Here is a 23,705-nt window from a genome sequence, read left to right on the forward strand (position 1 = left end):
TAAAAATATGTTATATATTAAATTTTTGGAATTTCCGAATTTGACCGCTCTCTCTATTTCCTAAACGCGGCAACTCTGACACCAAGCGGCAAAGACATTTTAATTTAATATTTTTACCTACTGTTAGGAGTAATGAAGGTTCACAATCTTATCAAAGGTGTAAAGCACCAGATTAGTACCTCCTTAGTCTAGATGTTAGTTAAGAAAGTGTCGAGTCACAGTATCTCAGCTCATGAAAATGCAGTTACGCAAATCTCTCTCTACGTTTTCCTCTCTCTCTCTCTCTAAAACTCTAATTCCTTACTCACAAAGATTCTACTTTCTACATGGGATCATCGCCGGAGTCCACTGACGTTGATCTCCCGCTTCTGCGTTCTTGATTTTCTTGCACTTTCTCTCTTGCCAAACAGGTCTTGTCCTACTTTTCTCTTCAATTCTCTGTGAGATTCCGCTATGGCTGCAGCGAGAACTTTTATGTGAAGGCGAAGAACTCGTCTCTGTGTATAAGGCTAGGGTTTCTGGTTTGCTGTGAAGCTGAGAAGCTGAGATGGAGAGCTATTTGAACGAGAACTTTTATGTGAAGGCGAAGAACTCGTCGGAGGAGGCGTTTCAGATATGGAGGAAGCCGTGTGGACTTGTCAAGAATCGGAAACGGAGGTTCAGATTCACTGCTAACCTCCCCAAGCGTTTTGAAGCTGAGGCCATTCGACGAACCAATCAGGTATAAATCGGTTACTCTTTTGGTTTCTCTCTCTTTTTTTGTTCTGTTTGGCTCCTGAGAAAATTTTTGGAATTATTTAGTTCTTTTTGTTGATAAGTTGAGTGTGACCCCAATGCTACAATTAATCTGGATTTCTAATTGATTAATGTTCGTTTTCTGCTTGCTTATAGATTTACATTTCAGCTGGATTTCTAATTGATTAGTGTTCGTTAATCTGGATTTCTAATTTATTAGTGTTCGTTTTCTAACAAAATCAAAGCGTTGTATATAGAAAGTTGGGAAGATCATCTCTCAATTGAAATTCGATGATGGGCTAGCTAAGAAGGGAAAAAGTAGACTCGCTGTTGTTCGTAATTTGGGGTTGTGTGTTTCTGGTGCATCCTGAATTATCAGTGCTGTTCCCAGATCCATATCAGCTTGAAATAGCCATTTTGTTCTGTCTCATCTTGCTGAATGTCAAAACGAAAACCTTGACCAAGTACATATTGTACTAGATTTGGGGGATGCGCGTGAACGTAGGGACTCGTGAATGATTATCATTTCAGAACCATGCACCGTAAAAATTTTAAGCAAACTCATAGCTTTAAATGACCTTATGCTACATAAACGAGGATAAGTTCAATTCTGCAGCGAACCATAGTTGCTGTTTGATAGACTATGAAATTAAGGTATACCGTCTACCATAAAAAGAAATTGAGCAGGTATATTTATACTTAATAGGGGTAGTAACTCGTAAAAAATATATTCATGTGCATACTTCATGTAGAAAATATATCTTTTGCTGTCTTATAAAAGAAAACCTTATTTCTTAGTGTGTTGTCCTTCGTTCTTCGGTTGAAATAACAGGGTAAGTTTAGAGTTGCAGTTTTGGATTCACAAGCTGCGCTTCAGTTTATCCAAGGTTAGAATCTTAACCTACTCAGCTCTAAAGTTGTTTGTACAGACGATATTTATTATATTTTCAAACAATGGTTCTACTTGTTTTATCTGTTTATTTGGTTTTCAATCTTCAATGTGTGCAGGCTTAAGTTTGCCCAGTGATTATACCGTACCTGAGGAAGTCAAAGCTGCGGGCTTTCAAATTTGTGCTGATGAGGTGGGATCGATTGTTGATAGCTTTGATTTGAAAAAGCTGAAAAGTCACGGTGGTGTGGAGACTATCACAGACAAGCTTGGAACATCAAGTATCAATGGAATTTTTACTTCTGAGAAATTGCTTAATAAGAGAAAAGAAATATATGGGGTTAATAAATTTATTGAAAAACCGTCCCGTGGATTTCTTGTTTATGTGTGGGAAGCCCTTCAGGACACTACCCTCATGATACTTGCATTGTGTGCCTTTGTATCTCTGCTGGTTGGGATAATGACAGAAGGTTGGCCAAAGGGTGCCCACGATGGACTTGGAATTGTTGCTAGCATTTTGCTTGTTGTATTTGTCACTGCAACTAGTGATTATAAACAATCCCTGCAGTTCAAGGATTTGGAGAAGGAGAAGAAAAAAATTACAGTTAAGGTTACTAGAGATGGATTCAGACAGAAGTTGTCCATTTACAATCTACTTCCTGGCGACATTGTTCATCTTTCTATTGGAGATCTGGTCCCAGCTGATGGACTTTTTGTTTCGGGGTTTCCTGTGCTGATAAATGAATCCAGTTTAACAGGAGAGAGTGAACCAGTTAAGGTCAACTCTACAAATCCTTTTCTCCTCTGTGGAACTAAAGTTCAGGATGGATCATGCAAGATGCTTGTAACTACTGTTGGAATGAGAACCCAGTGGGGTAAACTGATGGCTACTCTTAGTGAAGGGGGAGATGATGAAACCCCCTTGCAGGTCAAACTAAATGGTGTGGCAACCATCATTGGGAAAATAGGCCTGTTTTTTGCTGTTGTGACATTTTCTGTATTGGTTCAAGGATTGTTCAGCCGCAAGCTTCAACAAGGATCCCACTTGATCTGGTCTGGAGATGAAGCATTGGAAATCTTGGAATATTTTGCTATAGCTGTTACAATTGTTGTTGTTGCTGTTCCAGAGGGTTTGCCTTTGGCTGTGACATTGAGTCTTGCTTTTGCCATGAAGAAGATGATGAACGATAAGGCACTAGTCAGGCATCTGGCTGCTTGTGAGACAATGGGATCAGCCACAACTATCTGCAGTGACAAGACTGGGACACTAACGACGAGCCACATGACTGTTGTGAAAGCTTGCATTTGTGGTAAAATCAGAGATGTGGGAACCTCCGAGGAAGCTACTAACTTTGCTTCTATAGTTCCTGAATCTGGTTGGAGGCTTACGCTGCAATCTTTTTTGAGCATCTTCTGTGGTAAAATCAGAGATGTGGGAACCTCCGAGGAATTTCCTGAATCTGGTTTGAGGCTTCTGCTGCAATCTATTTTTAACAACACTGGAGGAGAAGTTGTTAAAAACAAAGATGGCAAGACTGAGTTACTTGGAACACCCACTGAGACTGCTATTTTGGAATTTGGGATGTTGCTAGGCGGTGATTGCAAGGCAGAAAGGGAGGCAACAAAAGTTGTTAAAGTTGAGCCTTTCAATTCTCATGAAAAGCGAATGGGTGTTGTTGTAGAGCTTCCTAAAGGTGGCTTCCGGGTGCACACTAAAGGTGCTTCTGAGATAATATTAGCTGCATGCGACAAAATCATGTGTCCAGATGGCAAGGTTGTTCCCCTCGATAAAGCATCCATTAATTTTTTGAATGGCATCATTGAACGTTTTGCTAGTGAAGCCCTTAGAACTCTCTGCCTTGCATACATGGAGGTCGGCAAATTCTCAGCTGAAAGTCCTATTCCCACCTCAGGGTACACATTTATAGGCATTGTGGGTATCAAAGATCCAGTTCGTCCTGGTGTCAAGGAGTCTGTTGCAATTTGTAGGTCTGCTGGTATTACAGTCAGAATGATTACTGGAGACAACATAAACACTGCAAAAGCAATTGCAAGAGAGTGTGGAATTTTGACCGATGGAGGTTTGGCAATTGAGGGCCCAGTGTTTCGTGAGAAGAGTGAGGAGGAATTACAAAGAATTATTCCAAACCTTCAGGTACAGTTTCTTATTTTTCTGAAAAGACACTTGTCAGAAACATGTTATCAAAATTTCACAATCCCGCCAGTGAGCTGTCTCAGAAACATTTAATTAAATGTATTTTACTTAACAAATCCCTAGACTAGTAAACTGTTAAACCTATTGAAATTCCTTATTCCCCCTTTACCATTATTGCACAGCTAATTATGGTAGACATACTAACAGTGACAATAGCTCTAACCATATCAACGATAAATACATTATTTCTTCACTTACGGGTGACATGCACCTTTAACCATAAATAAAAAGGTCGTACCCAGTGCACAAGGCTCCCGCTTTACGCAGGGTCTGGGAGAGGTGAATGTCGGCTAGCCTTACCCCCATTTATGGAGAGGCTGCTCCCAAGTCTCGAACCCGAGACCTACCGCTCATGGGCGAAAGCACTTGCCATCGCACCAAGTGCGACCTCTACCTTTAACCATAAATAATAGAACAATTTTCTTGTCTAATTTTGCTGTTCCCTTCCACTTCAAGTGACTTTTCTAATGATGCAATTTGATGTTATGATCAGGTTATGGCTCGTTCTTCACCAATGGATAAGCATACCCTTGTAAGACACTTAAGGACCACTTTTCAAGAAGTTGTTGCTGTGACTGGTGATGGTACAAACGATGCTCCAGCACTTCATGAAGCTGATATAGGACTTGCAATGGGCACTGCTGGTACTGAGGTATTTACAAAGATGTTGCTTCTTTTTGTGTCTTAATAAAAGCCTCCTCTCGCTCTCTCAAATCGTAGAGTCGCACATGTCGACAGTTGATTTTCCTGTTTTATAAATATAATATGCTAAAAGAAGCAACGTTTTTACTTCTTAGGTAGTTGTTTCTAGAGAAAAGTTCAATCACCATTTTCTCTCTCATGTCATGCCTGTAAACCTATTTTGTTGCATTACAAACATTCAGTTCCGGTAGAATTTGATTGGAAACTACAGTTGTACAATTAGAGTTGCATGATCTTATTACTAAATTGAGATATCAGAAGAATGCACAAGGGTTGCAAAGTGGTGGTGGTAAGACTAAATTTTATGAGGTTACATATGGATAATACAAGAAATAAGTGAATGCTTTGCCCAAGGACGTCTCATTTACTCTCTTCTTCTTGTTCGTGAATCCCCTGATCCTTTATTTTTAGGTGAGCTTGATCGTTTTTGATATTAAGGTAATTAAGAATGTGCTAATTATATCAGGTGGCAAAGAAAAGTGCTGACGTGATAATTCTGGATGATAACTTTTCTACAATTGTGACTGTGGCCAAATGGGGACGTTCAGTGTACTTGAACATCCAGAAATTTGTTCAGTTCCAGTTAACGGTTAATGTGGTTGCGCTTATTGTCAGCTTCTCTTCCGCCTGTTTAACTGGTAAGCAGACTGCGATGCATTTTCTCTCTTGTTTAAGTTTCTTGTTTTTGTTTCTCATGAAAATATTTTATTGGCTAACTTTTTGTTTTGGGTTGATAACGCTCCTAGGAAATACTCCCCTTACTGCTGTTCAGCTTCTCTGGGTCAACATGATCATGGACACTCTAGGAGCCCTTGCATTCGCCACCGAGCCACCTAATGACGATTTAATGAAGAGAGCACCGGTTGGCAGGAAAGGAAACTTCATCACTAATGTGATGTGGAGAAATATCCTAGGGCAGTCTCTGTATCAGTTCGTGATAATATGGTTTCTACAGACCAGAGGAAAAGAAGCTTTTCAGCTCGTTGGCCCAGACTCGGATTTGATCTTGACCACCCTTATCTTCAACTCATTTGTGTTTTGTCAGGTAATTATGAATCATCGAGGGATGTGATTTAATCGTATTGCGTTTGTTAATGAATGGAGTATTGGAAAAAGTAAAATTCAAATTCAGGAAATGACAACTCATCCACATACATTCATTTGAATGCTACCGTCTTCTTTCAGGTTTTCAATGAGATCAGCTCGAGGGAAATGGAGAAGGTTAACGTCTTCAAAGGCATAATGCAGAACTACGTTTTCATGACTGTCCTCTCTGCCACTGTTATCTTTCAAATCATAATCATCGAGTTCTTGGGTACATTTGCGAGCACACATCCTCTAAGTTGGAAGCAATGGTTTGCCAGCGTTGCACTTGGGTTCCTTGGCATGCCGGTTTCAGCAGTTCTGAAATTCATCCCTGTGTAACAAGTAGACTGAAATCAACTGGAACTTGAACAGGTACATCTCTGCTTGCCTACCGATGGATGTTTTGTTATGGCATCATTTCCAAGATCATTCTTTTGATCCTTCTCTTGTAATTGCTCGTTTTATTGTCGATAATTAAACCACTGATTGATGCATGCTGCATAAGAGACTGCTTGTACTATAGTTGGCCATGGCAATTTCCAGGCATATACCGGAAATTTTGCCGTAAAATTTACCATGGCATGCTGACTTCATCTCTTTCGTCGAGAAAACAAACTACATGATATGCCATGCAATCTTCTCGTATCTTCGCTTTCACCCGAACATCAGTCAAAGTTATGAATGGAGATGTCACGTGATGAGGGAGATACTAACGTAAGAATTTACGTCAATTACACTCTTTAAGCCAATTTCAGTTTTACCTAATTTGGTCACATGTGATATTTACTATTACCGACCGAAGTAATTCCACTCCGCTATCGAAATTTCTTTAGCAGAACAGAATCACACTTCTCTGATGTAATGCAACTCAAAGAATTCTCTACAACATCCATCCACGGGGCTCGAATCAAACGGAATCAGCGATCAATTGGTTTTTACGGACTTCTCTGCAGGAACTGAAGAACTAACTGCAACATTTACCAGGATCGATCGGTCCTTCAAACTCTTTAGCTCCTTCTCCTGCATCCGATTGTAGCATAAAAACACAGCTTCCTGCAACACAAAGGCCAATGAGTCCAAGATTAATCAAAATCCAGTCTTTAATCTACTTGATTAATCAACTAATGAGATCAATTAAGAAAACTCACAATTTCCAGAAAATTCAAGCCAGGAACCGATTTTATCATGACTTCCACTGCCTCCTTTGTTAACTTCTGATCCGCTGCCATTAAGGTGGCGGCTGCTGCTACGGCGGACGGTCGATGATGCATTAAGTTAATCTCTGTAAAACATTAAGATTAGAGTTAATTAATAAATTATAATTAACCATCTAAATCAACCAACAACAAATAAAAAATAAATTAATTAAGTGATTGATCAAACATAAAACATTGTTCGTGAAAATTAACAGAAATACCTGTCATTCTAGAAAGGAGGTGTCCTTCAATCCGAGATTTCACATCTGATGCAGGTCCCTGGCATAACTTGGAGATCAAGTAACCGAGAAACGCAAAGGGTGTGATCAAACTCAGCCTCCAATCTAAGTGATCGAGAAACGCTAACTCCGTCGTCCTGACGAAATGACCTGGAAAGGAGTAATCTCCGGCGGCGTATTGTGACAGTGGTGGAAGTTTCACGTCCAACTCCTCCATCTTTGCCGCCAACGACAGGCACACCACCGAAAGCAACCTCTTTGCAGATTTTGGCTCTTCTTTCTGCAGAAAAGAAGAAGAAAAAACCATAAAAATATAATCTTTAAAACCTACAGGGTCGGAACTCAGCGAATAGAATCGATCGAAATATGTAATGGCCAGATATGCTGTCAAGGGCTGAAACCCAAGTTCTGCACTTCTCTGAATTTCAAGAACACCCGATTAAGTTCCCAATTGAAACTTCACAAATGTTGGTTCAAATGATCGAAATTTCGAAAACAAGAAATGGGGTTTTGGAGTTCGGAGACTGACCTTGAGAACCCAACGAGCTTCCAAAACCCAGCTGGGAATGATCACATTTTCATCTTTCTTGAAGTCGAATTTGATCTCTCTGTTGATTAAGTTCTTCAGTTGCTCTTGTTCCAGTGCACTATCGGAGCAGTAGTTCGTGCTGATCAATGCGTTTTCATCTGCCGTCTCTCCGTCCAAAAATGTCAGACTTTCGTGGCAAGAAACGTCGGGCGAGAAAGGATCGTAGTTATCACAACCGTCGACCTCCGTTGTTTCTTTCTTGGCAAGAAAGGTCCAGAAAATGTTGTAGAAAAAAGGAATCAAATAGTATGAACTCAGTGAGCCAACCTAGTACTGAAGCCAAAGATTTGAGAGAGAAAATGGTTGACCAGCAAAGACTGAATACGACTGTATATATTTATAGTGAAAGTGGATGCAGAGATGTGACACCGTTTTAACAGAATTTTCACCATTCCTACACCATTTCAATTCTCATATTTTCTTTCCTCTTTTAAAAATCTATTCTTCAATATTTTCAATAATTTTCAAATGGCCTTGTCTGCAATAAAAGGTAGGGCTTGGACCTGAAAAGAAGATGAAGCTCTTTGCAAGGCTTATAGATGAATGTTGGAAGATAGTGGGAGGGGGAATTGTCAAACAAATGACGGTGTTTGGACTCGTGTGTCCAAAAAATACTTAGAGTTCTATGAAGGCACCACTCCAGTAAATATTCGAAACCACGAGAGTTGTTCTTCAAGATGGAAGAAACATCTTCAGCCAAGTTTGAACAAATGGCATCAAGTATTGTTAGCAGCCGCCCGCAAGTAGACATGAAAGTGGCTCTGATTACTATGATGAAGTAAGTGTTTTCACAATTTATTTTAAAAATTTAATTATATTACATTTAATTTCATAAATTAATTTCCTTTAATTTTTTTCTCGGTACACCAAACGAAGGAATTATATATGGAGAGTAGCTCGAAACCCTTTCAAATTCACAGTTGTTGGGAAATTTGTAAAAGATGGGTGTTATTTGAAGATCCACCACATAGAGCTTCTACGCCGATGTTCGGAATAGCATCCTTAGCTGCATATATGGATCAAGATGGATCTCCAACCATTCAACAAACAAAGGTAGAAAATCCGTCTTTGGATGAAGGTTACATACCTAGGGCTATGGGATGAAACAAGGCGCGAAGGTTGAAGGAAAAGGGCAAGGCAAATGATGATTATGCCGCTCAACATGAAGTGGCGGCCTCATTGCGATTAATGGCAGAGCAAAATGCCCTTGAGGCGGAAGAAAGGAAAAGTAGGCATGAAGAACCGGGTCAAACAAGTACAAGAAGAGATAGATGATAAGAATATGGAAATAAACACTTCGAATTACACTCCAATGAGTAAGGCCTATTTTGATAGGAAAAAAAATGAAATTATGACCCGGTGGCAGTTGTTTACCTCTGACTATACTCATACAATGGCGGATGATGTTGATTATGGATATTAAATTTACGTTGTTGTAGTTTTAAATTCAAGTTAATGTTGTTTTTAAATTTAATTTGTAGTTTTTAAATTTAATTTGTAGTTTTTAAATTTAATTCGTCGTTTTTAAATTTAAGTTGTAGTTTTTAAATATAAGTTGTAGTTTTTAAATTTAAGTTGTTGGATTTGAATTTAAGTTGTTGTAGTTTTTAAATTTAAATAATAAATTATGTTTGGCCCTTGGTTGGAAACGGAAGCAAATATGGTCTTGTACTGTTCATTAAAATATTAATATCTTGGAGGGCCAGAGGGTTAAAACGAGTCATCTGGCCAGCCCTCGGTTGGAGATGGCCTAAGGCAAGTTAAGTATCTTTGGAAATAGCAAAAACCTCATTTGACATGGCGTCAATTTTGACATCATCTTGTTCATGTTAGTTTAGTATTCTTTTTCATATCAGCTTTGACATTTCGATTTTGAAGATGGTTTAATGATATAAAACTTAAATAATCTACTAACGGTATCAATTTGACGATTATTTAATTTACACAATAAAAATACGTTGTATATTAAATTTTTGGAATTTCCCAAATTGATCGCTCTCTCCGTTTCCTAAACGCGGTGACTCTGACACCACGCGGCAAAGACATTTTAATTTAATATTTTTACCCACTGTTAGGAGCAATGAAGGTTCACAATCTTATCAAAGATGTAAAGCACCAGATTAGTACCTCAGTCCAGACGTTAGTTAAGAAATTGTTGAGTCAGCATAATCAGTTAACTTCAGTTAAATACTCAATGCACACGGTATCTCAATGTACGAAAATATAATTACGCAATTCTCTCTCTACATTTTCCTCTCTCTCTCTCTCCAAAACTCTAATTCCTTACTCACAGAGATTCTACTTTCTACATGGGATCATCGCCGGAGTCCACTGACGCTGATCTCCCGCTTCTGCATTCTTGATTTTCTTGCACTTTCTCTCTTGCCAAGCAGGTCTTGTCCTACTTTTCTCTTCAATTCTCTGTGAGATTCCGCTATGGCTGCAGCGAGAACTTTTATGTGAAGGCGAAGAACTCGTCTCTGTGTATAAGGCTAGGGTTTCTGGTTTGCTGTGAAGCTGAGAAGCTGAGATGGAGAGCTATTTGAACGAGAACTTTTATGTGAAGGCGAAGAACTCGTCGGAGGAGGCGTTTCAGATATGGAGGAAGCCGTGTGGACTTGTCAAGAATCGGAAACGGAGGTTCAGATTCACTGCTAACCTCCCCAAGCGTTTTGAAGCTGAGGCCATTCGACGAACCAATCAGGTATAAATCGGTTACTCTTTTGGTTTCTCTCTCTTTTTTTGTTCTGTTTGGCTCCTGAGAAAATTTTTGGAATTATTTAGTTCTTTTTGTTGATAAGTTGAGTGTGACCCCAATGCTACAATTAATCTGGATTTCTAATTGATTAATGTTCTTTTTCTGCGTGCTGATAGATTTACATTTCAGTTGGATTTCTAATTGATTAGTGTTCGTTAATCTGGATTTCTAATTGATTAGTGTTCGTTAATCTGGATTTCTAATTTATTAGCGTTCGTTTTCTAACAAAATCAAAGATTTGTATATAGAAAGTTGGGAAGATCATCTCTCAATCGAAATTCGATGATAGCCTAGCTAAGAAGGGAAAAAGTAGACTCGCTGTTGTTCGTAATTTGGGGTTGTGTGTTTCTGTTGCATGCTGAATTATCAGTGCTGTTCCCAGATCCATTTCATCTTGCTGAATGTCAAAACGAAAACCTTGACCAAGTACATATTGTACTAGATTTGGTTGATGGTATATCAACTGTTATATTCTGATAATCTGTAAGAGGACTTAAAAATTGATGCATTGCACGGTAAAAATTTTAAGCAAACTCACAGCTTTAAATGACCTTATGCTACATAAATGAGGATAAGTTCAATTCTGCAGTGAACCATAGTTGCTGTTTGATAGACTATGAAATTAAGGTATACCGTCTACCATAAAAAGAAATTGAGCAGATATATTTATACTTAATAGGGGTAGTAACTGGTAAAAAATATATTCATGTGCATACTTCATGTAGAAAATATATCTTTTGCTGTCTTATAAAAGAAAACTTTATTTCTTAGTGTGTTGTCCTTTGTTCTTCGGTTGAAATAACAGGGTAAGTTTAGAGTTGCAGATTTGGTTTCACAAACGCTTCAGTTTATCCAAGGTTAGAATCTTAACCTACTCAGTTCCATGTTGTTTATACAGACGATATTTATTATATTTTACAAACAATGGTTCTATTTGTTTTATATGTTTATTTGGTTTTCAATCTTCAGCGTGTGCAGGCTTAAGTGTGCACAGTGATTATACAGTACCTGAGGAAGTCAAAGCTGCGGGTTTTCAAATTTGTGCTGATGAGGTGCAATGGATTGTTGAAGGCCGTGATGTGCAATACTTGAAAAGTCATGGTGGTGTGGAGACTATCATAGACAAGCTTGGAACATCCAGTATCAATGGAATTTCTACTTCTGAGAAATTGCTTAATAAGAGAAAAGAAATATATGGGGTTAATAAATTCATTGAAAAACCATGCAGTGGATTTCTTGTTTATGTGTGGGAAGCCCTTCAGGACACTACCCTCATGATACTTGCATTTTGTGCCTTTGTATCTCTGCTGGTTGGGATAATGACAGAAGGTTGGCCAAAGGGTGCCCATGATGGACTTGGAATTGTTGCTAGCATTTTGCTTGTTGTATTTGTCACTGCAACTAGTGATTATAAACAATCCCTGCAGTTCAAGGATTTGGAGAAGGAGAAGAAAAAAATTACAGTTCAGGTTACTAGAGATGGATTCAGACAGAAGTTGTCCATTTACGATCTACTTCCTGGTGACATTGTTCATCTTTCTATTGGAGATGTGGTCCCAGCTGATGGACTTTTTGTTTCGGAGTTTCCTGTGCTGATAAATGAATCCAGTTTAACAGGAGAGAGTGAACCAGTTAAGGTCAACTCTACGAATCCTTTTCTCCTCTGTGGAACTAAAGTTCAGGATGGATCATGCAAGATGCTTGTAACTACTGTTGGAATGAGAACCCAGTGGGGTAAACTGATGGTTACTCTTAGTGAAGGGGGAGATGATGAAACCCCCTTGCAGGTCAAACTAAATGGTGTGGCAACCATCATTGGGAAAATAGGCCTGTTTTTTGCTGTTGTGACATTTTCTGTATTGGTTCAAGGATTGTTCAGCCGCAATCTTCAACAAGGATCCCACTTGATCTGGTCTGGAGATGAAGCATTGGAAATCTTGGAATATTTTTCTATAGCTGTTACAATTGTTGTTGTTGCTGTTCCAGAGGGTTTGCCTTTGGCTGTGACATTGAGTCTTGCTTTTGCCATGAAGAAGATGATGAACGATAAGGCACTAGTCAGGCATCTGGCTGCTTGTGAGACAATGGGATCAGCCACAACTATCTGCAGTGACAAGACCGGGACACTAACGACGAGCCACATGACTGTTGTGAAAGCTTGCATTTATGGTAAAATCAGAGATGTGGGAACCTCCGAGGAAGCTACTAACTTTGCTTCTATAGTTCCTGAATCTGGTTGGAGGCTTGCGCTGCAATCTTTTTTGAGCATCTTTTGTGGTAAAATCAGAGATGTGGGAACCTCCGAGGAATTTCCTGAATCTGGTTTGAGGCTTATGCTGCAATCTATTTTTAACAACACTGGAGGAGAAGTTGTTAAAAACAAAGATGGCAAGACCGAGTTACTTGGAACACCCACTGAGACTGCTATTTTGGAATTTGGGATGTTGCTAGGCGGTGATTTCAAGGCAGAAAGGGAGGCAACAAAAGTTGTTAAAGTTGAGCCCTTCAATTCTCATGAAAAGCGAATGGGTGTTGTTGTAGAGCTTCCTAAAGGTGGCTTCCGGGTGCACACTAAAGGTGCTTCTGAGATAATATTAGCTGCATGTGACAAAATCATGTGTCCAGATGGCAAGGTTGTTCCCCTCGATAAAGCATCCATTAATTTTTTGAATGGCATCATTGAACGTTTTGCTAGTGAAGCCCTTAGAACTCTCTGCCTTGCATACATGGAGGTCGGCAAATTCTCAGCTGAAAGTCCTATTCCCACCTCAGGGTACACATTTATAGGCATTGTGGGTATCAAAGATCCAGTTCGTCCTGGTGTCAAGGAGTCTGTTGCAATTTGTAGGTCTGCTGGTATTACAGTCAGAATGATTACTGGAGACGACATAAACACTGCAAAAGCAATTGCAAGAGAATGTGGAATTTTGACCGATGGAGGTTTGGCAATTGAAGGCCCAGTGTTTCGTGAGAAGAGTGAGGAGGAATTACAAAAAATTATTCCAAACCTTCAGGTACAGTTTCTTATTTTTCTGAAAAGACACTAGTCAGAAACATGTTATCAAAATTTCACAATCCCGCCAGTGAGCTGTCTCAGAAACATTTAATTAAATGTATTTTACTTAACAAATCCCTAGACTAGTAGACTGTTAAACCTATTGAAATTCCTTATTCCCCCGTTACCATTATTGCACAGCTAATTATGGTAGACATACTAACAGTGACAATAGCTCTAACCATATCAACGATAAATAAATTATTTCTTCACTTACGGGTGACGTGCACCTTTAACCATAAATAATAGAACAATTTTCTTGTCTAATTTTGCTGTTCAAGTGACTTTTCTAATGATGCAATTTGATGTTATGATCAGGTTATGGCTCGTTCTTCACCAATGGATAAGCATACCCTTGTAAGACACTTAAGGATCACTTTTCAAGAAGTTGTTGCTGTGACTGGTGATGGTACAAACGATGCTCCAGCACTTCATGAAGCTGATATAGGACTTGCAATGGGCACTGCTGGTACTGAGGTATTTACAAAGATGTTGCTTCTTTTTGTGTCTTAATAAAAGCCTCCTCTCGCTCTCTCAAATCGTAGAGTCGCACATGTCGACAGTTGATTTTCCTGTTTTATAAATATAATATGCTAAAAGAAGCAACGTTTTTACTTCTTAGGTAGTTGTTTCTAGAGAAAAGTTCAATCACCATTTTCTCTCTCATGTCATGCCTGTAAACCTATTTTGTTGCATTACAAACATTCAGTTCCGGTAGAATTTGATTGGAAACTACAGTTGTACAATTAGAGTTGCATGATCTTATTACTAAATTGAGATATCAGAAGAATGCACAAGGGTTGCAAAGTGGTGGTGGTAAGACTAAATTTTATGAGGTTACATATGGATAATACAAGAAATAAGTGAATGCTTTGCCCAAGGACGTCTCATTTACTCTCTTCTTCTTGTTCGTGAATCCCCTGATCCTTTATTTTTAGGTGAGCTTGATCGTTTTTGATATTAAGGTAATTAAGAATGTGCTAATTATATCAGGTGGCAAAGAAAAGTGCTGACGTGATAATTCTGGATGATAACTTTTCTACAATTGTGACTGTGGCCAAATGGGGACGTTCAGTGTACTTGAACATCCAGAAATTTGTTCAGTTCCAGTTAACGGTTAATGTGGTTGCGCTTATTGTCAGCTTCTCTTCCGCCTGTTTAACTGGTAAGCAGACTGCGATGCATTTTCTCTCTTGTTTAAGTTTCTTGTTTTTGTTTCTCATGAAAATATTTTATTGGCTAACTTTTTGTTTTGGGTTGATAACGCTCCTAGGAAATACTCCCCTTACTGCTGTTCAGCTTCTCTGGGTCAACATGATCATGGACACTCTAGGAGCCCTTGCATTCGCCACCGAGCCACCTAATGACGATTTAATGAAGAGAGCACCGGTTGGCAGGAAAGGAAACTTCATCACTAATGTGATGTGGAGAAATATCCTAGGGCAGTCTCTGTATCAGTTCGTGATAATATGGTTTCTACAGACCAGAGGAAAAGAAGCTTTTCAGCTCGTTGGCCCAGACTCGGATTTGATCTTGACCACCCTTATCTTCAACTCATTTGTGTTTTGTCAGGTAATTATGAATCATCGAGGGATGTGATTTAATCGTATTGCGTTTGTTAATGAATGGAGTATTGGAAAAAGTAAAATTCAAATTCAGGAAATGACAACTCATCCACATACATTCATTTGAATGCTACCGTCTTCTTTCAGGTTTTCAATGAGATCAGCTCGAGGGAAATGGAGAAGGTTAACGTCTTCAAAGGCATAATGCAGAACTACGTTTTCATGACTGTCCTCTCTGCCACTGTTATCTTTCAAATCATAATCATCGAGTTCTTGGGTACATTTGCGAGCACACATCCTCTAAGTTGGAAGCAATGGTTTGCCAGCGTTGCACTTGGGTTCCTTGGCATGCCGGTTTCAGTAGTTCTGAAATTCATCCCTGTGTAACAAGTAGACTGAAATCAACCGGAACTTGAACAGGTACTTCTCCACTTGCCTACCGATGGATGTTTTGTTATGGCATCATTTCAAAGATCATTCTTTTGACTCCGTAGACTCTGAAAAGCTCACAAATTCAAGGCTAAATGATAAACTCTCCCGCTTACAAAATGATAGTTTTTGTAAACATGAATGCGTAGGACGTATTCTACCTGTTCGAACGTCTAACCAGTTGTACTTTTACAAGGATTTAGTTTATGCTAACAGGTTGAATGTTTTTCTTAATCGTGCTGTTCATTCCTTAATGCTCATCCTTCTCTTGTAATTGCTCGTGTTATTGTCGATAATTAAACCACCGATTGATGCATGCTGCATAAGAGACTGCTTGTACTATAGTTGGCCATGGCAATTTCCGTGCATATACCGGAAATTTTGCCGTAAAATTTATCATGGCATGCGACTCCCATCTCTTTCGTCGAGAAAACAAATTAAATGATATGCCATGCAATCTTCTCGTATCTTCGCTTTCACCCAAACATCAGTCAAGGTTATGAATGGAGGTGTCACGTGATAAGAGAGATATTAACCTAAGAATTTACTCCAATTACTCTTTAAGCCAATTACAGTTTGACCTAATTTGGTCACATGTGATATTTACTATTACCGAAGTAATTCCACTCTGCTATCGAAATTTCTTTAGCAGAACAGAATCACACTTCTCTGATGTAATGCAACTCAAAGAATTCTCTACAACATCCATCCACGGGGCTCGAATCAAACGGAATCAGCGATCAATCGGTTTTTACAGACTTCTCTGCTGGAACTGAAGAACTAACTGCAACATTTATTGGGATCGATCGGTCCTTCAGACTCTTTAGCTCCTTCTCCTGCATCCGATTGTAACATAAAAACACAGCTTCCTGCACAGAAAGGCCAATGAGTCCAAGATTAATCAAAATCCAGTTTTTAATCTAATTGATTAATCAACAAATGAGATCAATTAAGAAAACTCACAATTTCCAGAAAATTCAAGTCAGGAACCGATTTTATCATGACTTCCACTGCTTCCCTTGTTAACTTCTGATCCGCTGCCATTAAGGTGGCGGCTGCTGCTACGGCGGACGGTCGATGATGCATTAAGTTAATCTCTGTAAAACATTAAGATTAGAGTTAATTATTAAATTATAATTAACCATCTAAATCAACCAACAAAAAGGTCGTACCCAGTGCACAAGGCTCCCGCTTTACGCAGGGTCTGGGAGAGGTGAATGTCGGCTAGCCTTACCCCCATTTATGGAGAGGCTGCTCCCAAGTCTCGAACCCGAGACCTACCGCTCATGGGCGAAGGCACTTGCCATCGCACCAAGTGCGACCTCTTAAAACAAATGAAAAATATATTAATTAAGTGATTGATCAAACATAAAACATTGTTCGTGAAAATTAACAGAAATACCTGTCATTCCAGAAAGGAGGTGTCCTTCAATCCGAGATTTCACATCTGATGCAGGTCCCTGGCATAACTTGGAGATCAAGTAACCGAGAAACGCAAAGGGTGTGATCAAACTCAGCCTCCAATCTAAGTGATCGAGAAACGCTAACTCCGTCGTCCTGACGAAATGACCTGGAAAGGAGTAATCTCCGGCGGCGTATTGTGACAGTGGTGGAAGTTTCACGTCCAACTCCTCCATCTTTGCCGCCAACGACAGGCACACCACCGAAAGCAACCTCTTTGCAGATTTTGGCTCTTCTTTCTGCAGAAAAAGAAGAAGAAAAAACCATAAAAATATAATCTTTAATGCCAGAACTGTTAATCAAATCAAAGTGTAAGGAACAAAATCCTACAGGGTCGGAACTCAGCGAATAGAATCGATCGAAATATGTAATGGCCAGATATGCTGTCAAGGGCTGAAACCCAAGTTCTGCACTTCTCTGAATTTCAAGAACACCCGATTAAATTTGAAACTTCACAAATGTTGGTTCAAATGATCGAAATTTCGAAAACAAGAAATGGGGTTTTGGAGTTCGGGGACTAACCTTGAGAACCCATGTGATGGATTCAGATCGAGCTTCCAAAAGCCAGCTGGGAATGATCACACTTTCATCTTTCTTGAAGCCGAATTCGATCTCTCTGTTGATTAAGTTCTTCAGTTGCTCTTGTTCCAGTGCACTATCGGAGCAGTAGTTCATGCTGATCAATGCGTTTTCATCAGCCATCTCTCCGTCCAAAAATGTCAGACGTTCGTGGCAACAAACGTCTGGCGAGAAAGGATCGTAGTTATCACCTCCGTTGTTTCTTTCTTGGCAAGAAAGGTGCAGAAAATGTAGTAGAAAAAAGGAATCAAATAGTATGAACTCAGTGAGCCAACCCAGTACTGAACCCAAAGATTTGGAGAGAGAAAATGGTTGACCAGCAAAGACTGAATACGACTGATTATATTTATAGTGAAAGTGGATGCAGAGATGTGACACAGTTTTGACGGTTGCAGGTTTAGCAGAGTAGTCTGTTCACTCATCTGTTCCTGCTTTGTGAGTACCACAAGCTTGAACGCTAGGTTGGGCATACGTTCGTGTGCGATTGATCCTAGCATCTGTCATACTTATATGCTGCATCGTTTTTCCGAGAGCATATTTTGCTTCTACATCTCAAATTAACCGTCAAATTCTCCGGCTTCAAGTTTTCAACATTCACTGAAAATGCCCATATAATAAGAGCAACTCCACTCGTTCTAGGAGAGCAAGGGCAAGGCAAGGTGATGGCAAGCCACTGAAATTGCTGTTATAATAGTAATTGGCTTGGTGCAGATACACCGGTTTGAGAAGAGAAAGGGCAAGAGGAAGGGCAATTACTATTCACAAATATTTCTTTTTAATGTTTTATGCCTTGTAAGTGTGTAACTAGCAACTTTGTTCTTAGAAAATAAAACTTCATATTTACCCCGATCATTTAATTTTAAATACAAAGCAAAACATAGTATTACAACAAGCATAATTAAAAATAAAAGGCAAATGAAGAAGATGGTTGAACTTTGTAAGGTTGTGGAGTGTTTTTAATTTTAAGTGTATTGTTAAAAAGCATTTGTGCTTTTTTAGAATTTTTTGGTGGTTTTTTAGCTCTTTTTATCTTCAAATTAATTCAGGCAGTTGATTTACTAAATTTTGTTTAAATCAGATGCACCAGATTGTGCCACGTTGGACAACCTTAATTTTTTATTTTTTTTTTAACGTTGGAAATCCAACAGTCTGCAAGGACAAGGCAACGATCTCCAAGGGACTAGATTTTGCATATGGGTGGGCCCACTACTGCAATGGCACAAGCCAAGGCAATTCTTGCAAGGGCAGCTGAAAGGGTATAAGCCCTTGGCCAATTGCCCTCCGTTTTTTGAACCGGTGGACAACTTTTTTTGGGGCTAAGGACAATTCAACCCAATTGCCCTATCCATTAGACCATGAGTGGAAATGCTCTAATGGTGTTTCCGAATTTTGGTCTACATGGCATTTACACAACTCTTTTTCTCTTTACAAACTTGAAATGTGTGTATTAATTTCTACTAGGTGTGTCTGAATTTCCCTTCAATGATGATTGCCTTGTACAAATACTCACAGACATTGCACAATATGAAACAAATAATATTCTGGTACAAATTCTAGGGCAAGAAGCTTTGGTTTATTTTTACTTTCTGTAAATTTTCTTCAGGAAGCTGTTTCTCATCACCTCCAAATCATGACATTGTGAACAAGTAAGAACTATGCACTCTCTTTAAACCAGTTACAATTTTACCTCAATTGGTCACATGTGGTATATTTACCAAAGTAATTCCACTGCGCTATCGAAATAGCAGAACAGGATCACTCTTCTCTGATGTAATCTAATCTAACTGAAAATTTCTCTACAACATCCATCCACTGGGCTCGAATCAAACAGCATCAGCGATCAATTGATTTTTACAGACACGGGTTCTTTAGGTTTCTCTGTCTTTAGCTCCTGCAGTATATTGTAGCATGAAAACACAGCTTCCTGTGACACAAAAGGCCAATAAGTCCAATATTTCATATGAAACAACAATTAAGTAATGAGAAAACAGCTAAATAAACTCACAATTTCCGAAAGTTTCAGTTCTGGTATGGAGTTTATCTTTAGTTCCAATGCTTCTTTTGTTAATTTCTGATCCAATGCCATCAAGGTGGCGGCGGCTGCTACAGCTGACGGTCGTTGATGCATCAAATTAATCTCTACATTAACATTAAAACATGATTAACTAACCATCTAAATCAACTCACAATTAATTAAGTGATCAAATAGGTACAGAAGTACCTGTGATCACAGAAAGGAGGAGGTCTTCAATCTTTAATTTTACATCAGATGGAGATTCTTGGCACAACTTGGAGATGAAGTAATCGACAAACGAGAAGGGTGTGATGATATTCATGTTCCATTCCAGTGCTCCCAACACCATAAGCTCCATTTTCTGAATCAGTTTTCCTTCGAAAAAGTGAGGATTTTCGACTTCATATTGCGACAGTGATGGAATGTTCTGCTCCTTCATCTTTGCAGCCAGAGATAGACACGCCACAGAAAGCAATCTAACCATAGCAACCTGCAAAAACATGAACTGATTCTCGTTACACAATCGCCATAAACACCGAATGGAATACAGTTTTACATTACACATTGGCATTATCGTTTAGACATAGCCCGAAAAGGCGAACAACAAAATCTTACAGGGATTTGTCTCAGGGAAATGAACCGATCAAAGTATGTCATGCACAAATATGCTGTTCTAGGATGAAATCCAAGACCCGTTCTTCTCTGAAATCCCAAGAAACACCAATAACAGAACACAATCAATTTCGATTCAAAACAACTTTTTGTTATCGAAACTTGGAAAACAAGAAACTGGGTTTTTGAGATTAGAGACTGACCTGGAGAACCCATGTGATGGATTCCAATCGAGCGTCCAAAACCCAGGTGGGAATCACCAAATCTTCGTCTTTCCCGAACCCAAATTCGATCTCTCTGTGGATTAAGTTCTGCAACTGCTGTTCTTCCAATGCAAACGCCATCGTAATAGTTGTTGAGTTTGAGGAATGCTTTGTCTTCTACAAAATCTCCGTTGAAGAGAAAGCTGTGGCTTTCTCGGCAAGAAAGGTCCGGCGATACAGGATCACTATTTTGGTTTCTTTTTCTTTCTATCTGTTTATTGCATTCCGCGCAGAAAATCTAGTAGGAACAGAGTCGGATAATACAATCCCAGGACTGAATAATCCGAGATTTGGAGAGAGAAAGAATGGTTGACCAGCAAGACTGATAAGGACCGGAGAGGTTGAAATGGAGACGAAATAGGGTTACAGTTTAGCAAGAATGTGACACCGGTTTAACGGTTACGGTTTCAACAGAATCGGGAAACGGGGTGTGTGAAACAGTTTAGCAAGTACCGGTTTAGGAAAGTAATTTTCACACACATTTTTTAGCCTCTTATACAGCCTATTTAGGGCTGGTTTAGTATTACTGTACTTTGAAAAAAAACTGTTCTGAGAATAAGCGGCTGTGCTGTGAAAATAAGCGGCTGTAAAATAAATCAGCAGAATGTTTGGTAAACTTTTTTGTAAAAGTGCTTTTGGAAAAAAAAAACAGTCTGATAGTGGGTCTTTTCATTAAAGGAGCATTGTAGCTCCGTGTGCTTTGAAAAAAAGCAAGTTTTCCAAAGCTGCAAATAGCAGCTTCAACTTTTTCCTTTGATTTCAGCTTATTCTCACAGCAGCTTCCAAAATAAACCCTTTTTTTTAAGCACCTCACTCCCAAACCACCCCTTAATCATGGCCATTGATTATGTTTTATTTATTTAATTTGATGGCCAAAAATAAAAAGGGGTGTGTGAGACGGATTTTTTCAAGTACCAGGTTGTCAAACGGTACTCCACATGTCATAATACAAGTGGAGGAAATAAATTTTTTTTTTTTGTGTGTCCCTCCACTTATTTTATGTCACGTGGAGTATCTGATTGAATACAGAACACTTGAAAAAAAATTATCATGTGAGGCTAAAAAGTAAAAAATGTGTGTGAGAATCACTTCCTTTAAAAATTGTATTTGCACTTTTATAGAATCAACAACCTGTCATTGCACATTTGAATGAACAGGTCATTGATTTTACAAGATGAACACGTCGTTCAAGTAGGTTTAAGAAAAATGAAAACTAACGTAAAGTCTTAAAAAAATTTAGTTTTAATGAAAAATAACAAATAAATATGTAATGAATAATACTAGAGAAAGGTAAAAATGTGGTTTTTCGTTAAAATTGAACAGTACCGGGAGTATTTCGTTAAAACTCCCTTAAGAAAACGCTTATGATCAAAAGCAATATCTATGTGACGGTATTTAAAATGAAAAATGACACATTTGAATGAACATATCGTTGATTTTACAAGATAAACTATAGCTACACTAAGAATGTTACTGTGATAGTATTTAAGTTATTAATTGCAAATTCTTATGCATTTGAATTTTTATAAATTGGAGTGAGTATTAATTTTTGATAAAATGTCATTCCCGTCACACCTTAGTGTCATATACCTATTTTGTAGAAGTCTTCGTATCTGACACTCATAATATTATAGTCATTATATTAGTCATTGAGGATCTTCTAATACGTTTTGAACTTTTGAGTTATCTTATATCTTAAAATTTAGCGATTATAAATTGCAGAATATGGAATTCTCCGGAGCACAACTTATTTTCGTAGTCAGGGAGGAGGGTACATGAATACGGGTTGTGTTTCCCTATGTTTTGACTGTCCCAGATCCCATTCCAATTCAAACTTGTCACTTCTGAAACAAAAACCCTGAAGCCACCGGGCAGTGTGCTCACATGGCCAGCCAACTTCAAGCTTCCCATATATTGTCCACCACCACTCCCATTTTTCTGCCAACACACCCTTGACTCTCAAAGGAGGAGGGCTAGGAAAAGGAATCCTCTCCGGATTTCTTTCTCCTAATTGAATTAGGGAATTCATACTGTTGAAATTTGATCCAACGGCTACAAACAGGGGTCCATTTTAAAAGTTATAATAACTTCAGTCGTTGGATCAAATTTCAACAAAACGAATCTCCTGATTTAATGGATTATAAGGAAAAGATCTGAAGAGGATCTCTTTCTGAAGGCTAGGGTACCCTTACAATTAAAGGTAAGCTGTTGGAAGGGTCTTGGACTTGTCATGATCAAGTCCCCTCTAACACATCTGGGCCTTTTAAGTTTATTGTTCAATGACCCTTCTCTTTCTTTTAAATGAACAATGATAAAAAAAACAAGTAGAATGTGACAAGAAAATGAACAATAATCCCTTTTAAGAAAGACGTCCACGCGGCAAGCAACTTGTACGGAAGCAGTGTGTTCATGAAAATGTGTGTGAGCGACAGGGAAGCTCAAATGTGACCCTTTGTAGCTCGTAATTGTTACATTTTATTGTGATGTAATCGTTTCATTGAATTTTTTTTTATTCTCATCTTTAAAAGACTTCGATTATTAATCGTGACTACGAAGCAAGCTTGGATTGAATCACATATCTAAAACGCACCCTGGTATTGTTAGAAGAACCATAAGAAATTAAAAAGGAATTGATTTTTATACTTTCATTTCTTCTTTATTTAAAGAGGACTCCATGCTCCGATTGTGGGATATTGCTGGTTGAGAAGAGGGGACCCCTTCAAGGTTGTTGACGGGCAAGTCCTCAGGACCCCTTCAAGGTTGTTGATAGGCAAGTCCTCAGGAGTTTTCGGTATTTCGAATAATTCCACCGAGACTAAGGGCTTTATATGTAATTGTCTTTTAATTTTGACAAGCCAAAGAGCTTAAAAATAAGAAAAGAGGAATAGTGCAGTGGAAAAAAAAAATCCAAAGTGCAAAGGCCCACTTGTTTTCTATTTTTGTTCTTCTCTTCTTTTTGTAAGATGCAATTTTTGTTCTCAATAGCATATTGATTTTGAATTATTATTTTTTAGTTGTCCCTTGTACTATCTTATGAGTTGCGATTGGTGAACTAAACAAGATTGAATATTGTATTTTGAAATAGTTAGGCTAGGAAGGGAAGTGATAGATTGAGATATTTTTTCCAATGTTTGGTGTACACAATGTCATTTTATGGTCGTCCATTGTAAGGATTGTCATTTTTTGTTTGTTCCTTGTACTATCTTATGGGTTACGTTTGGTGGGCAGGACAAGAATGAACATTATACTTCGGATTGGTTAGGTTAGAATGTAAAGAAATAGGTTGGAATGAAATTTGTAAAACCGTGTGTGAAATTA

The 23,705-nt window shown here is 38.6% G+C and overlaps 4 protein-coding genes across 11 annotated transcripts; 1 reads left to right on the top strand and 3 right to left on the bottom strand.

Annotated features, from left to right (window-relative positions):
* Nucleotides 1-219: 219 nt before the first annotated feature.
* On the top strand, nucleotides 220-15,692 carry LOC126632499 (calcium-transporting ATPase 2, plasma membrane-type-like). 8 transcript variants are annotated; one of them, XM_050302925.1, is made up of 8 exons: nucleotides 221-721; nucleotides 1,568-1,622; nucleotides 1,744-3,705; nucleotides 13,350-13,423; nucleotides 13,783-13,941; nucleotides 14,458-14,629; nucleotides 14,738-15,036; nucleotides 15,177-15,692. In XM_050302925.1, exons 1-8 carry the CDS (start codon nucleotides 548-550, stop codon nucleotides 15,414-15,416), a joined length of 3,135 nt encoding a protein of 1,044 aa, XP_050158882.1. In that variant the 5' UTR covers nucleotides 221-547; the 3' UTR covers nucleotides 15,417-15,692. The 8 variants fall into 8 exon arrangements, with proteins under 8 accessions (XP_050158876.1, XP_050158882.1, XP_050158881.1 ...); XM_050302921.1 differs by lacking the exons at nucleotides 13,350-13,423; nucleotides 13,783-13,941; nucleotides 14,458-14,629; nucleotides 14,738-15,036 and adding exons at nucleotides 4,333-4,491; nucleotides 5,008-5,179; nucleotides 5,288-5,586; nucleotides 5,727-5,999 and having other exon boundaries at nucleotides 222-721; nucleotides 1,744-3,779; nucleotides 15,450-15,692; XM_050302919.1 differs by lacking the exons at nucleotides 1,568-1,622; nucleotides 1,744-3,705 and adding an exon at nucleotides 11,215-11,266 and having other exon boundaries at nucleotides 220-721; nucleotides 11,379-13,423.
* LOC126631295 (cyclin-D5-1-like) lies at nucleotides 6,368-17,621 on the bottom strand. Its single transcript, XM_050301471.1, has 7 exons — nucleotides 17,442-17,621; nucleotides 17,250-17,336; nucleotides 16,861-17,158; nucleotides 16,422-16,555; nucleotides 16,172-16,327; nucleotides 16,040-16,122; nucleotides 6,368-6,388 (listed from the first exon to the last, which is right to left on the bottom strand). The coding sequence occupies exons 1-5, from the start codon at nucleotides 17,619-17,621 to the stop codon at nucleotides 16,199-16,201; spliced, it is 828 nt and encodes a 275-aa protein (XP_050157428.1). The 3' UTR covers nucleotides 6,368-6,388; nucleotides 16,040-16,122; nucleotides 16,172-16,198.
* On the bottom strand, nucleotides 6,552-8,043 carry LOC126631826 (cyclin-D5-1-like). Its single transcript, XM_050301984.1, has 6 exons — nucleotides 7,960-8,043; nucleotides 7,592-7,849; nucleotides 7,390-7,480; nucleotides 7,045-7,338; nucleotides 6,776-6,909; nucleotides 6,552-6,680 (listed from the first exon to the last, which is right to left on the bottom strand). Exons 1-6 carry the CDS (start codon nucleotides 8,041-8,043, stop codon nucleotides 6,552-6,554), a joined length of 990 nt encoding a protein of 329 aa, XP_050157941.1.
* A 1,147-nt stretch (nucleotides 17,622-18,768) lies between the features above and the next one.
* LOC126632502 (cyclin-D5-1-like) lies at nucleotides 18,769-20,713 on the bottom strand. The gene is made up of 6 exons (XM_050302930.1): nucleotides 20,637-20,713; nucleotides 20,328-20,594; nucleotides 20,128-20,214; nucleotides 19,720-20,002; nucleotides 19,504-19,637; nucleotides 18,769-19,422 (listed from the first exon to the last, which is right to left on the bottom strand). Exons 2-6 carry the CDS (start codon nucleotides 20,466-20,468, stop codon nucleotides 19,339-19,341), a joined length of 729 nt encoding a protein of 242 aa, XP_050158887.1. The 5' UTR covers nucleotides 20,469-20,594; nucleotides 20,637-20,713; the 3' UTR covers nucleotides 18,769-19,338.
* Between the last annotated feature and the right edge of the window lie 2,992 nt (nucleotides 20,714-23,705).

This window comes from Malus sylvestris, chromosome 8 (assembly GCF_916048215.2).
Source record: "Malus sylvestris chromosome 8, drMalSylv7.2, whole genome shotgun sequence".
Lineage (NCBI taxonomy): Eukaryota > Viridiplantae > Streptophyta > Magnoliopsida > Rosales > Rosaceae > Malus > Malus sylvestris.

Excerpts from the sequence above, each read along its gene's own strand:
- LOC126632499 (XM_050302919.1), top strand. The coding sequence starts at position 548 with ATGGAGAGCTATTTGAACGAGAACTTTTATGTGAAGGCGAAGAACTCG. Across the intron at positions 11,267-11,378 it reads AACGCTTCAGTTTATCCAAG|CGTGTGCAGGCTTAAGTGTG; the intron begins GTTAGAATCTTA and ends TTCAATCTTCAG. Across the intron at positions 14,630-14,737 it reads CTCTTCCGCCTGTTTAACTG|GAAATACTCCCCTTACTGCT; the intron begins GTAAGCAGACTG and ends TAACGCTCCTAG.
- LOC126631826 (XM_050301984.1), bottom strand. The coding sequence starts at position 8,043 with ATGGTGAAAATTCTGTTAAAACGGTGTCACATCTCTGCATCCACTTTC. Across the intron at positions 7,850-7,959 it reads GTCGTATTCAGTCTTTGCTG|AAAGAAACAACGGAGGTCGA; the intron begins GTCAACCATTTT and ends TTTCTTGCCAAG. Across the intron at positions 7,481-7,591 it reads AAGCTCGTTGGGTTCTCAAG|AGAAGTGCAGAACTTGGGTT; the intron begins GTCAGTCTCCGA and ends CTTGAAATTCAG.
- LOC126631295 (XM_050301471.1), bottom strand. The coding sequence starts at position 17,621 with ATGGCTGATGAAAACGCATTGATCAGCATGAACTACTGCTCCGATAGT. Across the intron at positions 17,337-17,441 it reads CCATCACATGGGTTCTCAAG|AGAAGTGCAGAACTTGGGTT; the intron begins GTTAGTCCCCGA and ends CTTGAAATTCAG. Across the intron at positions 16,556-16,860 it reads CCTCCTTTCTGGAATGACAG|AGATTAACTTAATGCATCAT; the intron begins GTATTTCTGTTA and ends AATGTTTTACAG.
- LOC126632502 (XM_050302930.1), bottom strand. The coding sequence starts at position 20,468 with ATGGCGTTTGCATTGGAAGAACAGCAGTTGCAGAACTTAATCCACAGA. Across the intron at positions 20,003-20,127 it reads TTTCCCTGAGACAAATCCCT|GTTGCTATGGTTAGATTGCT; the intron begins GTAAGATTTTGT and ends ATGTTTTTGCAG. Across the intron at positions 19,638-19,719 it reads CCTCCTTTCTGTGATCACAG|AGATTAATTTGATGCATCAA; the intron begins GTACTTCTGTAC and ends ATGTTAATGTAG.